At 43.2% G+C, this 14,981-nt stretch overlaps 2 protein-coding genes across 3 annotated transcripts in view; one reads left to right on the top strand and one right to left on the bottom strand.

Annotated features, from left to right (window-relative positions):
• Positions 1 to 3,070, top strand: part of LOC109909257 (SPRY domain-containing SOCS box protein 4) — a 44,800-nt gene extending 41,730 nt beyond the window's left edge. For both annotated transcript variants that reach the window (XM_031795484.1, XM_020508320.2), the window contains one exon: positions 190 to 3,070. In XM_031795484.1, coding sequence (XP_031651344.1) covers positions 190 to 317 — 128 coding nt within the window. In that variant the 3' untranslated portion in view covers positions 318 to 3,070. The remainder of the gene's footprint in view (positions 1 to 189) is intronic.
• A 1,057-nt stretch (positions 3,071 to 4,127) lies between these two features.
• Positions 4,128 to 14,981, bottom strand: part of LOC109909258 (solute carrier family 25 member 36-A-like) — a 33,302-nt gene continuing 22,448 nt past the window's right edge. Inside the window, exons 4-7 of the mRNA XM_020508321.2 lie at positions 13,670 to 13,770; positions 12,074 to 12,140; positions 11,684 to 11,973; positions 4,128 to 11,228 (exon numbers count right to left, since the gene is read on the bottom strand). Of these exons, the coding sequence (XP_020363910.1) occupies positions 11,035 to 11,228; positions 11,684 to 11,973; positions 12,074 to 12,140; positions 13,670 to 13,770 (652 nt within the window). The 3' untranslated portion in view covers positions 4,128 to 11,034. The remainder of the gene's footprint in view (positions 11,229 to 11,683; positions 11,974 to 12,073; positions 12,141 to 13,669; positions 13,771 to 14,981) is intronic.

A 14,981-nucleotide genomic window follows, 5' to 3' on the forward strand; every position in this document is an offset into this window, starting at 1 on the left:
CTCTCATTATCAACGTGTGTGGGAAGATCTCTCTGACAAACACATGCACTTAAAAGCTCTTCTGAGGATGATATCATATTGCTCAGTCTACACTTTTATTAAATGTAATAGCATATATTACATCTGTAAATGTATGTAAACATTTATTTTACCCCGTTTTAAAGTCCTCTCCTCTCCTGTCTGTCACAGCGGAGCCCCTCCCCCTGATGGACCTGTGCAGGCGAGTGGCCAGGCTGGCTCTGGGGCGGGACCGAGTCAACCAGATAGACACCCTCCCTCTGCCAGAGACCATCAAGAACTACCTCCAGTACCAGTGAACCTACACACCAGGACAACGAATGACTGCTTGACGACAGCTACATTTCACTACAGTCAACCCAAAACAATTGAACCCTGAAACACTGGACATCTACTGAGGATGATGATGATGGTCGGGAGGAAGCCTATAAAGGAGTTGCGAGTTTCCTTTTAGGATGTGTCCATTTTGAACTCTATTGTTTCAGTTTGCTCACTGCTGTCCCCCAGATGGACAGATGAGTGATTGATGGACAGACGGAGGTAGATGGGCATGAGACTGGACTCTAGCAGAAGTGTTGGGCTATGATGCTGGCTTCTCATTGGGTCTATGGGTTTATAGCGTGTAAGCTTCTAGAATATATTCCTGGAGGAACAGGGTGTTTTGGGGATGATGCACGCATAGTTACTGTACATCTATACAGACTCTGGAAGCCTCTCTGAACATGTAGATATTTCGACTCTATAGCAGGCTCTACTGAGGCTCACCAGCCCCTAGCCACAGGGACGCGAACATCGTTCAACGCATGCATATGCAAACACTAGCTCATGCTCATAGGGGCTGTTTTCACTGTGTGAGGTTTTATGTATGTGTGGGTTGGTGCGTGTCGGTCTTGCTCCGCAACAGGCACCCTAAGACATCAGTCTGAACCACTGAGTTTGGCAACACTGCAGCCTTTATCTCTAGTCCCCTGCTGCACTGCACCTTCCTCACCTCAACTGGCAGTCTCCCTTTATTTATCAGTGGGTTTCATTGGATCCATGCCTCTGTCTGGGTGAGTGACTGGGGGTGCATCCACAGTGGCACCCTATTCCCTACATAGTGCACGCCATCTGATCAAGTGTAGTGCACTATGTAGGGAATATGGTGCCATTGTGGACATACCTGGAATATTGTCAGTCAGTGTGATGTGTTAAAGCTGAGGTTGGTCTGAGGGCCAATCTGTTACTGTTTATGTGCCTGCTCAGAGAAAGTACATCTATCACAGGAGACAAAGATCTGCTGCTTTTTTCCCTCTTTCTGTTCTTATCCTGATGGTGACTATTCCTTTAAGTATATGTTCTGTTTTTATGACTGGGGATTTAGTTTGTTTCTGTTTTTTTTTTTTTTTTTTCTATGGTTTTGAGATCTATTTGCTGGACAGGAAGTGACCCGGGTGAGACAGGAAGTCTCGCTGAGAGAGACTGATCGAGGAATGTGCTGCCATGAGAATCTTTTAAATGTGAATAAAACACAAACAAACTGAACCAAACACGCTGGTGTTTTCTGTCCAGTTGGACCTACTGTCACCTCCAGTATGCCAGTCATCCAAATGAAGGGAAGTCTCAATGCTGCCCAGCACCTTCACAACAGTATGCCTTTGAACCAAAAAAGAAGTGAGTTATTTAACTGTGATTTAAAGTATGTTGCTGTAGTTGGATGCCTGTATTTGATATTTAGTCCGTGACGTTTTCTGAAGCAGGCAGGCTTTGAACAGAGAACAAAGCCTGTTATGTGATCACAGTACAGACAAAGCAGCTTTCCCTGACCATTCATGTTTTACAGCATAAATGTGTCTGTCAATCATATCAAGATCACACCAGGACAGCAAAGTGGTACTGATGAGATGATTTAACGTAAGTGGTGAGAGAGTTCGGTTGTAGGGAAGGAAACATTTCCCTAAATGGTTACAATAATCCTACTCAATAGGTAGGGATGATTTTGCAGGGCCATCGTTACCTGCCCATTACCAGAAGTGTACATAAGCTTTTGTTATAGCAATTGGCTCATTCACCCCCCCCCCCCCCCCCCTGTAACTATTCACCAGGTCATTGCTGTAAATGAGAATGTGTTCTTGTCGACTTACCTGGTAAAATAAGGGTTACAAAAAAATGTATCTCAGGCGAAGGCTTTAGTGCTGAAATGTAGGTTAAGAAGCAAGGATTTGAAGGATGAAGTGCTTCAGGGCATGATTCTGGACACAGCATCACAGTTAGAGGCTAAGACAAGGCATTGGAAATCAAATATCAGTTAAATGAGATCATCCCTGCCCTTGGAATTTAGTCATTAATTTACTCCCTTGCGGAAAGGTAGGATCAAATCAGGATAAAAGCTGGTGCTCAGAAGTTTGATCTGTCTAAAAGGGGCTTATCCTTGATACACCCCCTGTGTCTTGACAGTTTGTTGTGACAGCTTGATTTGAGCTGCGCTACTATGCTGATTTACAATTGAGCTCTATATCCTGTTGACTGGGGTATAATCTGACAACAGTGGCTATTGGCTCCCTCCTTTCTCTTCCCTCTCCCCATACTCAACTAATTTCTCCCCACTTCTCACCCTCCAACCAGCTTCCATCATCGTCCATATTATTACTGTCTGCACTCTCCTGTCCCTTACCTCTTATGCCTGTACTTTCCATCATCACAAAAGGTGTAATCTCTCCCCTCACCTGTCTATTCTACTGCCTTCACTCTCCATGATGCCCATCAACATTCCTCCTTTCACTCTTCTCTGCTCCATCGTCTTTACCTCACTCCTTTCCCTCCCTCTCATCCTGTATTGAGTGACATGGAGGGCGGAGAACTGTAGCAGTTGAAGTGCTGTTGTCTCCCACAGAGGCTGCATGGAGGGAAGATGAAGAAATGTATAATTCCTAAAAGAAAATCACCTCTAGGTTTGTTCTTATCTCATTCAGAGCGTTATGTAAAATGTATTGTTTGATTCTGTGGTCTGTTTCTCTCGCTCAGATTAAATGAATGAGTGCTTGACTTCTCAAAGCTACTTTTATCTTTAACCTATTTGAATGATCTTTTAAAAAGGGTACATAGTCAGTCTTCTAGACGAGGCGCACACACTCAACAGAAAATAGCCCTTTACTCACTTTAGGTAACTGTCAATCAAAACCGTTTTAATTAAGAACCATGAGTCATTGCAACCAGTGAAGGGGGCTGTGAATGTGGTCAGTGCAGGCATGGACCGGAACTGGCAGAACCACTAGCATCCAAATAATGGCCATCATCATGTCTCTTCTGTGTTGTGGACCTGGGGGCTATTGTCAACTCAAGGAAACAACCGCAGCGACGTGGGAAAATCAAAGTCCAATGGCTTCCTGAGGTACTTTGTGGGTATGGACTAGGGAAGGAAGACCATGAGACGAAGGAGCATTTTCCTTTTCAACAAATGTTACCACATTGAAAAGAAAATTTACAGGACATTGTTGCTGTGACGTCAATGAACTGTATGAAGAATGGAAAGGACATTTCCGTGAAAAGAGCACCTCACTATGGTTTGACGTCCATGTTGTGGTAGTTGGCATTGTGTGATGGTAATTCTACTGAAAGGACAGGGCATGTCTGGAGCTGTAGGATGGTTGTTTTCCTGTCCAGTGTCTGGTTGACGTGAATATCCTCCATCTCGCCCCTGCTGAACACTTGAACTGGACTGACCGCCTGCACCGACTCATCCACACACACATCTGTGTCTAGCAGACTCTTATGTCTAAACACTTGGCCCCCAATCCCCCCCCGTCCTCAAAACACATGTAAATATTGGACTATAAATTGTGCCTTCCTGCATTATGCTAAAATGTTTTCTATTCTGGGCTATTTACTTAGTATTATCTTTTATTTCTCATTGTTGCATTATAGAAGGAACATGCAAGTAAGCATTTAGTTGGTGTATCCCGTACATAAGTCTAATGTAACTTGGTAGAGCTGCTGGTACCTGTAGTCAATACTGCCATCTGCTGGTTATAAAAAAGTTTACCGGCAGAGGAAACACAGTTCACTAAAGTGGGACAGACATTTGATAAAGGAATCGTATGGTAATGTTCTGGTCACAATTAAACCACAAATGCCAAAACCACTTATTTTTTAATAGATTTGTTTTACAAACTAGGGGTGAAGAGAATGCATAGTCAGCCACACTTCTAGCAGGCTCGTCAGAAACATGAAAAAATACAAATTAGAGTAAATAAATGGAAAAGGAACAGTTAGTAATTAATAGACTAGGTACATACTTCTAAAGGACACACCCACCCACCCCTACAGGGTCTCTCTCACACCTACAAAACAGAAGGGCATGATGATAATCATATGGAACGGAAATCATTCAGAAAATCAAGGACAAAGTGAGAATAGACCCATGTGAAGGAACTGTGTACCAAATGTCTCTAGATATAAACACACAGCGATACACCCAGAGTAGAAGTATGTACGTGTAGAGCAGGGATCAATAAAAATGTATTATACAGAGAACGCCCAAAGTATTGGGACAGTGACATGTTTTGGCTCTGTATTCCAGCCCTTTGGATTTGACATGATGCAGTTACTGAGGTTAAAGTGCAGACTGTCAGCTTTAATTTGAGTATTTTCATGCATATCGGATGAACAGTTAAATTCTAAACACCACTTTTTGTACATGGTCCCATAAAAATGGGGAACAAAGTATTGGGACAAATTCATGTGTATCCTAAATGAGTCGTGAAAAATGATGACAGAGTTGGATGCACAAATATCATACCCACAAGAAACGCTAACCTCTCACCATTACAATAAAAGGGGAGGTTAGCATTTTTTTGGGGGGGGGGGGGGATATTTGTGCGTATAACTTTCTCTCTCATTATTCACGATTTATTCAGGATTATCCTGAAGTGTTTAAAAATATATTATATTATTTGTGATAAAAGTGACTCAAATAGCAATACATTAATTTGTGCCCAATAGAAATGAATGATATATATATAATCTGAAACAACCAAAAACAAACAGCATGCATTCAACCACTTATAGTCACAAGCTTGATGTCATTGCATGCTATGAATATATTACCAAATACTCAAATGTTTACTACTTTAATACACAAGTGAATTGGTCCCAATACTTTTGGTCCCCTAAAATGGAGGGACTATGTACAAAGTGCTGTAATTTCTAAACTGTTCACCCGATTATGGATGAAAATATCCTCAAATTAAAGCTGACAGTCTGCACTTTAACCTCACAACCATTGCAGAAGTACAGCTCCAAAACAACAAATTGTCACTGTCCCAATACTTTGAGCTCCCTGAATATATTATTGTGGAAACTCACTGTCCCAATACTTTGAGCTCCCTGAATATATTATTGTGGAAACTCACTGTCCCAATACTTTGAGCTCCCTGAATATATTATTGTGGAAACTCACTGTCCCAATACTTTGAGCTCCCTGAATATATTATTGTGGAAACTCACTCTGGGTCTCAACTTACTGTTGACAGTTTGAATTTGTACAATTTCTAAATGTTGTGCATCAGCAGTTTTTCTCATGTCAGTCACTGACAGTCACTCAATTAGGCCATGTCAGACGGTGGGGTAAAGTACTTTGAGTATCTGTACTATTTCTTTATTCAACTTTTACCCCACTACATTCCTAAAGAAGATAATTCACTTTTTACTCCATTTTCCCTGACACCTAAAAGTACTTGTTACATTTTCAATACATAGTACAGAAATGGTCTAATTCAAACAACTGCCTCTGATCTGAGACTCACTAAATGTCAGTGTTGGAGTGTACCCCTGGCTATCCAGGCTGTATCACAACCGGCCCTGATTGGGAGTCCCATAGGGCGGCGCACAATTGGCCCAGCGTTGTCCGGGGTAGGCTGTCATTCTAAATAAGAATTTGTTTTTAACTGACTTTCCTAGTTAAATAATAATTAAATAAAATCCATGAATAAAAAAGTGTGCTGTCTAGGTTGCTTAATATAAGGAATGTGAAAATATTTATTTTACTTTTGATACTAAAGTATATTTAAAACCAAATACTTTTGACTTTTACTCTAGTAGTATTTTACTTGAGTCATTTTCTATTAAGGTATCTTTACTCACTATGGTACTTTTTCCACCACTGATTTCAGCCAAAAAATTATTAGATTGGTAAATTAGTCTAGCGGCCAGCTATACTTAGTAATTATGGTAGAATTACTGGCCGGGTGGCCCCCAGTGAATTTGTTGGTCAGTCTTCCTCAGATGTATTATAAACTCCAAACATTTCTCACAACTCCGTCAAAATGTGTAGAATTGCAGGAAGTTGAAGCGTCTTCAGAAAGTATTCCCTCCCCTCGACTTGTTTCACAGCCCCATTTAAAAAGGATTCAATTGAGATGTGTCACTGGCCTAAAACACAATACCCCATAATGTGAAAGTGGAATTATGTTTTTAGAAATGCTTACAAATTAATACAAAATTAAAATCTGAAATGTCTTAAGTCAATACTATTCAACCCCTTTGTTATGGCAAGTCTAGGAGTGAACATTTGTGACCGACTGGCTCAAATCGGTCTTTTGTAGCAAAATTTGAAATCGTGTTTTTTTTATTTTTACATTGGATAAAAGTAGAGACTCCGAGCTACAAAATTATATATCATACACTACAGTCGAGGAACAATGGGGAAGTAATTTTGCTTTGGAAGTTGATAAACTTGTTAACTCACTTTTGAGAAAATGGCCTTTGAATGTTTTCGTATCTAGTGAAGAGCCCTGTCTGTCTACACCCATTCAGCATAGTTCACACCCTCTTAAGCTTTAGCCCCACCCATCTTTAAGGGTTGATCCGAGCATTCTGTACTAACAGCAGTCAAACACCCAAGCTAACTTGCTAGCTACTTCCAGACACAAATGAGAGAACAGCTCACTGAACATTACTCGCCCTAGCAGAGCTGGTTGGGCTGTTATGTTATCCAGAGCGTTAGTGACTGCAACTGTGCTGCCAGATACTGTGCAACTGTGCTGTCCATTCATAAATTCAGAGCGTTTCGCACTCGGAGCGTACACTGGACGCCCCGGCCCGAGGAGTAGGGTTGATCGAACATTCAACGGCAGTCAAGCACCCAAGCTAAAGTTGGCTAGCTACTTCTAGACAAAAATGAAAACACCCCCCTCTGACCATTTTACTCGCCCTAGCAGAGCTGGTTAGACTGTTTTCATGTTATCCAGAGCGTTGGTGACTAACTGTGCTGCTGGCAACAATTTCATTATGCTTTTTTGCAGACGTTTACTGACGTTTACTGACGGGTGTTGAGCGTTCTTTAATTCATCAGTTATTTTGCGGTCTGGCACACTCAGATTAGTGCTCTGAAATCAGAGTAGATGGCCAGACTGAATTTACCAACGCACCCAAAATGGTTACTTGCATAGTGGAGTCTTTTGTTAAGACATGTAGCTAGCTAGGTAAACAAAGAACCATAATCCCAACTCATTATGTTACTACCCTGCATTAATCAAATGCAGGGTAATCAAATCAAATTATGCTTAACAAGTCACATAAGTTGCATGGACTCACTGTGTGCAATAAGTGTTTTAATATGATTTTTTATGGATGTAGGTACACAGACCTGTGAGCAAATGTGGCCCCTCATGGTGAGTTCAGATTTAGTGGCCCCCACCCCCATCAAAGTTGCCCATCCCTGGTGTAGAGTAATACTTCCCAAACCTCTCCTCAGGGACCACCAGATGGTTCACATATTTGTTGGCGCCCCGAATTGGCACAACTCAATTGGTGATAGTTGACTAATTGAATCAGGTGTGCCAGTTTAGGGCTACAACAAATATGTGAAACGTCCAGTGGTCCCTGAGGAGGGAGCTCTGAAACCCTTGGTGTAGTCACTCAGGAGGTACAGGTTGTTTTGTTTGCGGAACACAAGCGGACTTCACCGTTAACCATCTTTAGAATGTGCTTACTACATACAGCCTTAGTTGTTTTAGTGAGGTTGTTAGTTGCTTCTACAGCCTTCATGATTGTCTCAGCCATGTCACCCAGATCTGATGGCATGGAGAGTGAAGAGGTGCATTTGAAAAATGCACACATCTCAAACTGTAGCTGGTTTCCTTTTATCTAGATATTAATACAACTCCAGTCATTACCGTCTTAATTTTCTGGGTTCCAGAGTGAATATTGAGTAGCAATACAGGCATTTTCTGTTAAGGAACTGTCATGTTAAACCTAATTCTTATTTCTAGCATTAGTGTGACCTGTGGATATTTGAGTGAATGGCTGCAGTGAAGCTTACATGTGCTGGAAAGGCTATGGTTTCACACAGCTGAATGTAAACAGGTAGACAAGGAGATGAACATTGTCATTTTGAAACAGAACTCAAACAAAATAACAGGAAAAACAGCTAAATAAAATGGAGGCGAAGTAGGTAGAGAGCATCTTTTTGTTTTCCATCGAAAAACAGTCCGATTAGAAATCAAACAAACCAGAAAAAGACGTTTCAAAATGAAACATTTTAGAAAATCGGGTTTGAAACAGTCTTTTTTCTTCTAACTACACATATACTGCATAAAGTATAGAGATAGAAACATAGGGTCTCCTTATCGTGTAGCCACTCGAGTATCCCATCTATTCTCACACGCAGACTAAACTGTACAACACACCTCCAACGTGAACACTGGACAGAGGATTGTCTCATCTGTAACACAAGAGATGCAATTGTAGGTCAGAGCAGGTCTACAGAAAACTGCATAAAGAATCACACATTTGTCTAAGAGGGAGAGGAAACCTTGGGGGAGGCAACCTTGGGGGAGGAAACCTTGGGGGTTCAGAGGTTCATCCTGAATTTCCCCCAAAACATATAGTTTACGCTCCCATGACTGGGCAGAAAAATTCAACAATGTTACATCTTATGAAGACATTAATATATACCATTTAATCATTATTATACTGAACAAAGATATAAACACAACATGTAAAGTGTTGGTTTCATGAACTGAAATAAAAGATCCCAGAAATGTTCCATATGCACAAAAAGCTTCTTTCTCTCAAATTTGTTCACATCCCTGTTAGTGAGCATTTCTAATTTGCCAAGATAATACCACAACACAATGCCACAGATGTCTCAAGTTAAGGGAGTGTGCAATTAGCACACTGACTGCAAGAATGTCCACTAGAGGTGTTCAGAGAATCTAATGTTAATGTCTCTACCATAAGCCGCCTCCGTCGTTTTAGAGAATTTGGCAGTACATCCAACCGGCCTCACAGCAGTAGACCATGTGTAACCACACCAGCCCAGGACCTCCACATCCGGCCTCTTCACCTGCGGGATCGCCTGAGACCAGCCACCTGGACAGCTGATAAAACAGAGGGGTATTTCTGTCTGTAATAATGCCCTTTTGTGGAGAATAACTCATTCGGATTGGCTGCGCCCTCTGCCCAGTCATGTGGAATCCATAGATTTAGGGCCTAATTTATTTATTTCAATTGAATGATTTCCTTATACGAACTGAAAACTCAGTGAAATTGCAGAGTTTATATTTTTGTTCAGTGTATAAAATTGTCTTGTTAAGTTATTGATTTACTGTTAATATTTTTTCGTTCTTAGTATATTCACAAGGTTGGTGGTTGTTTCACTATCATAGCAGAGTCTCACTTCAGATAGCGCGATGGCTTCTGACGCGAGACAATGCTCACATTGTCTTTAGTTTGTTATTCCTTGAGTTGGTTAACTTTCAAGTAGTTAAAAAGGGCGGATGATTCTGGTCAGTCTGGGTGCTGAGGGAGTGGGTCAGAGGTTCTTACGGTCACCCAACTCACTTTACAGAATGCACACAGAGAAAGAGCCCAAAGTGCTGTCCACACTGACCAGGCCGTACAGTAAAGACTTCTGCATGTTTCTTCCAGTATCAATGTCTAGTGTTAGTCAGGATGTCAGTCAGGGCAAACCAGTCTCCTATGTTAGGTTAGGCCTGTCAGAGTGGACTAGCCCCTGTGCATGTTGACCAAATGGGGTGGAGAGGACCAGGCTTCGTCCCGAGTACAAAGTGGACCCAACCAGCACTGTGTGTGGTTCTGAATGCCTACGGTCCAACTGGGGTGGAGGGGACCAGGCTTCGTCCTGAGTACAAAGTGGACCCAACCAGCACTGTGTGTGGTTCTGAATGCCTACGGTCCAACTGGGGTGGAGGGGACCAGGCTTCGTCCTGAGTACAAAGTGGACCCAACCAGCACTGTGTGTGGTTCTGAATGCCTACGGTCCAACTGGGGTGGAGAGGACCAGGCTTCGTCCTGAGTACAAAGTGGACCCGACCAGCACTGTGTGTGTGGTTCTGAATGCCTGCGGTCCAACTGTGGTCTACTGAGATCCAGAAACCAGGGCTGGTCTGAACTCTGCTTCCCCACATATCATTATTATGCATCTGTACAGGTCAGTTGAAGTCGGCATGCAAGGCACATCCCCTATCCACCTCACTCCAACACTATCCTCACCTCAAGACCTCCCTGCACTCAACAAGCCTCTACTACCAATTGCCCCCTTGACACACAAACCAGAGAAATTATTAGCATTGTTAGACTCTAAACTAGCTTGAGTGCTCTCCCCAATGTACCTGCTCCAGTAAGCTATGCGCTTATTTAGGAGAGACAAGAAGAGAGAGCAAGAAAACGAGAGAGAGCGAGAGAAAGGGCTCCTAAAGACTCATTTTCAATGAGACAGCTTCTTTTTAAACAACTTTAAACCATATTCCCAAAACAAACATTGATTTCCTGTCTACCAACCCCTCTTCCTGTGTCGTGCACCCCTGAAAACAACCCAACTCCCCATCCCAAAAAAACGGGTGCTTTTGGGACAATTTGCTTTAGTTTTAGAAAGACAGGATGGAGGGACTGGAGGTGGGAGAGATGACAGTCCCTGGTCCCTCTCCTGTTTAATTTCTCTGGGGTCTCTTTATGCCATCCGTCCACGTCGGCCCATCTCTCTCTGGGATTTCATCTTGGGTCAAGGGTCAGAGGTTAACCATTCAGCATGTAGACCACTAGCTCGTAGGTACACATCATGATGGCGGTGTTAGGGATCTGGCGCACAAGGTGGGTGGTGAGGCCGCGGTACAGCGCCCGGTAGCCCTCTTCCTTGGGAACCGTGGTCAGAGTCTGGAAGAAGGAACGGTACTTGGTGCCTTCTTCCCGTAGCCGGGTCCGGATCACTTCTGTAAAGAGGGGAGAGGAGCACGCTCATTTCCTGGTGATTCAAAATAAATACTTTCCCAATACTAGATTCCATGCTGGACTTAAATATAATTTACTCTCACAGTAACATGGTCTAAGGTGCACATGTGGGCTCCCGAGTGGCGCAGTGGTCTATGAGGCATCACTGCAGTACCTGGTTTGAATCCAGGCTGCATCATATCCGACAGTGATTTGGAGTCCCATAGGGCAGCGCACAATTGGCCCAGCGTCATACGGGTTTGGCCGGGTAGGCCATCATTGTAAATGAGAATTTGTTCTTAACTGACTTGCCTAATTATATAAAGGTTAAGGACAACCAATATTAACTACAGGTGCTAACTAGTATAAGGACAACAAACACACGACTGACTAGAAACCACCTATCCTCCACTCAGACCACCCCCACCCTCCTGCTCCCAGAACACACTGCTCTCACCATGGGGGTAAGCGATGGACGTAGCACAGGTCTTGGAGGTGGCGGCGGCGAGCATCATCCCCACAAAGTCAGAGGCGTCCTTGGACGCCTCCTCCTCCTCGTCCATGTGCTGCGTGGCCTTGGCCTCCAGGATGCGCCGCTTGATGCTCTCATAGATGACAAAGTGGATCACAGTCTCTGAGATTCCAGCGTAGGACGCTGACATTCCCCGGTAGAACCCTCGCAGGCCTTCTGTCTGGTACACCCGCCGCAAACACTCAAACGCATTCATGGGCTTCTCCCCACGGTTCCTATGAAAAGACGGGTGGAATTGGGATTTACCAATGGTACAACAGACACAACATCCTAAATCCACCTCTAGCCACTACCTACTCAGACGTTTGTGTTTACCTGGAGTCCAGCTGCATGCGAGTCTTGATGAGCCAGATAGGGTTGGTAGCTGTGATGGCTGTGAACCCTGAGAGGAAGGACAAGAGCTCACATTTAGACACACTTTACTTAATAGACTAAACACCACTAACACTTGGAGTGTTTGTCTACCAAGCTGCAGAACAAAACACTGTTCAAAACGATCAGAAAAAAATGGCGGGTTAAATTAACTGTCAACCCTACTTCCAAGAGAGAAAGGAGCTCATTAACATACCACAATATGACAAGGCCAAGGATATCTGTGTCGTGACCGCATGTGTGATGTAACGAGTGTGCATGTTAGTGTGTGTAAAGGTTACACTCCCATAATAATCAGTGTTAGGCTGCTTTTGCCCAGCAGTCATGTTGACACTGATCTCAGGGTTATTCCTAGCTCTGCAGAAGCCACTTGGCTACACAGCTCTCTGGATCACATAACTACCATGTACCAATGAGCTCTACATATCTCTCTACCAATGGCAAACAGGCGTCTTTTCTCACCTACCTGTCAACACATCAGCCTCTTACCAGGGCCAGACTATTCCCCTCTCCTGTATCACAGAGAGAAGCCGGTTATGTGGCAAAACTAGTTCTACAGGTAGCAGCACCTCATGGCATAGCCACTAGAGGGGGTATTTGAGGCGTACATGGGTTTACTAAATAAAGCAGAGCCGACCTTGACTAGACTGGTGGAAGGACCAAGCCATGCTGCTCAGAGGGACAGGGTGTTAACAGAAACCTGTCAAAAACACAGTCTCACGTTGGCGCTGGTTCTCCATTACAGAAACATGCAGTGCTCTTTCAAAGCCCAGCTTGCCTGACTGACCTCAATTCTAAAGGGTAGAAGCCAGGAGTCTAGGCTACATGACATATTGCATTCCTCTTAGGATCACTGTCACTGGACAGAATTAATCTTCTAGAGAGACTATTTCCTCATCTAGAAAAGGTGTGTGTGTGATACTGTACAAGTTGGGAGTTTTTCAATATAATTTTCTGATAATAGGCATGCTTACTTGGGGAACGGCCATGGGAAACACTCTGCATTACATAGGCCTAACAGATTCTGCAGACGGAACGTCAACAATAGACTTTATTCTACTCCCTTGTCTTTGGAAAGAAACACATCATCCTAATAACATGCACAATGAAAGACAAAGAGGGACACCTTATGTCAGAAACTAGTTTAGCCACTAGGCTAGAGGATTAGGTCATATGGGGAGCTGTCACATGAAACAACAGGCTGAGAGCTGCTGGGCAGATATACTGTAGCGCGAGACTAGAATATAGAAACCTAACCCTAGAATAGGAAGGTGAGGTAGGGGACCTCTACAGAACTAGTCAGTCTGCGTTGGACTGACCCGGTCAGATCCAGTCCTCTGGCATGTCTGACCAACACAGAAGTGGTCACATCACATGACACTCCAGGTTAGGCTATCATCCAAATTTACCACCTAGAGCTGACTGAATACTCACAGAAAATTGTATGACTGAAAGGTATAACTACCAATGAAAAATCTAGAAATAAAACTGGGGGAAAAAAAGAGTACATGTATAGTGTTAGAAAGTGGGTGTGGTTACCTGCCAAGCCAGCAGATACCATGTGGACCTGTGTGGAGTCCGGCTGAAACACTCCATTCAGTCTCTCTTTGGCACTGGAGTACGCAGCAAAATAGATGGCTCTGGAGGAGGAGACAGGGTCCAGGGATTAAACAGAGGAAATGATACAGCACAGGAACCATCCCTGGTGGGGAATCCCTTGTCCTGCCAAGGAACTTATGACAAACAGTAGAAGGCCACAAATAAGAAAATAAAGTATTGAATGTTATGGTTGGGCAACATCTTTACTGCAAAACGAATTAGTCTCTCTCATCACCCACGTTATGTAAAGAACAACAGCCTCTTATACATGTAAGCCACTGGTCTTCTTCCAGCAGCAGTGTAGCGAGTTAATGACACAACATTACTTAACACACTAAACTGTATTGTCCAGCTAGCTACTAATCTGACTGGGCTCATTATGAATAAAGCCACAACGACTGGGCTGATTAAAAGGGGTGTAAAGGTACATGTATTCCTACTGAACCGTTGGGGACCTTGGTTCGGTCAACACTTGAACCCGAATGAACACATACATTGTTTTATAAACACTTAAAACACTAGGCCTATAGGCATTGCCTACGCTGCGTTGTATGCCTCAAGTAAATCTGGGGAAAAATACAAATAAAATCAGGCTATTCTGTTAAAACAACTAGAGCCTTGTGCACACGTTGGAATCAAAATTTGAATCTTAATTTCCGCATTTCAAACAGTCTTTTTTGAGATGGTGAGTGGTGGGGTGGATAAACCAGGAGGATTCTCCATCATTGTTTAAATCTCCAGTTTGGGAAAATGTTGGTTTCCCAGTAGATTACAATGGCAATTGGCAGAGTTGTGGATAAAACGTTAACAGTAAGTCAGTCGCTACTGCTCAATGAGAATAACCTAAGCAGCTGCTAAAACCTCAAACATGTTGACACATTTACATACGTATTCCGACCCTTTACTCAGTACTTTGTTGAAAAACCTTGGCTAGACACTACAGACTCAAGTCTTCTTGGGTATGACTCTACAAGCTTGGCACACCTGTATTTGGAGAGTTTCTCCCATTCTTCTTTGCAGATCCTCTCAAGCTCTGTCAGGTTAGATGGGGAGTGTCGCTGCACAGCTACTTTCAGGTCTCTCCAGAGATGTTCGATCGGGTTCAAGTCCAGGATCTCTCTCTCGAATGGCGCCGGAGGACATGGCCGCCGTTTTACGGTCTCCTAACCAATTGTGCCATTATGCGTTTTTTTCACGATATTTGTAAATTATTTTGTACATAAGATACGGTTGCAGAAACATTACGGAAGAA

Source organism: Oncorhynchus kisutch, linkage group LG18 (genome assembly GCF_002021735.2).
Source record: "Oncorhynchus kisutch isolate 150728-3 linkage group LG18, Okis_V2, whole genome shotgun sequence".
NCBI classification, from domain to species: domain Eukaryota; kingdom Metazoa; phylum Chordata; class Actinopteri; order Salmoniformes; family Salmonidae; genus Oncorhynchus; species Oncorhynchus kisutch.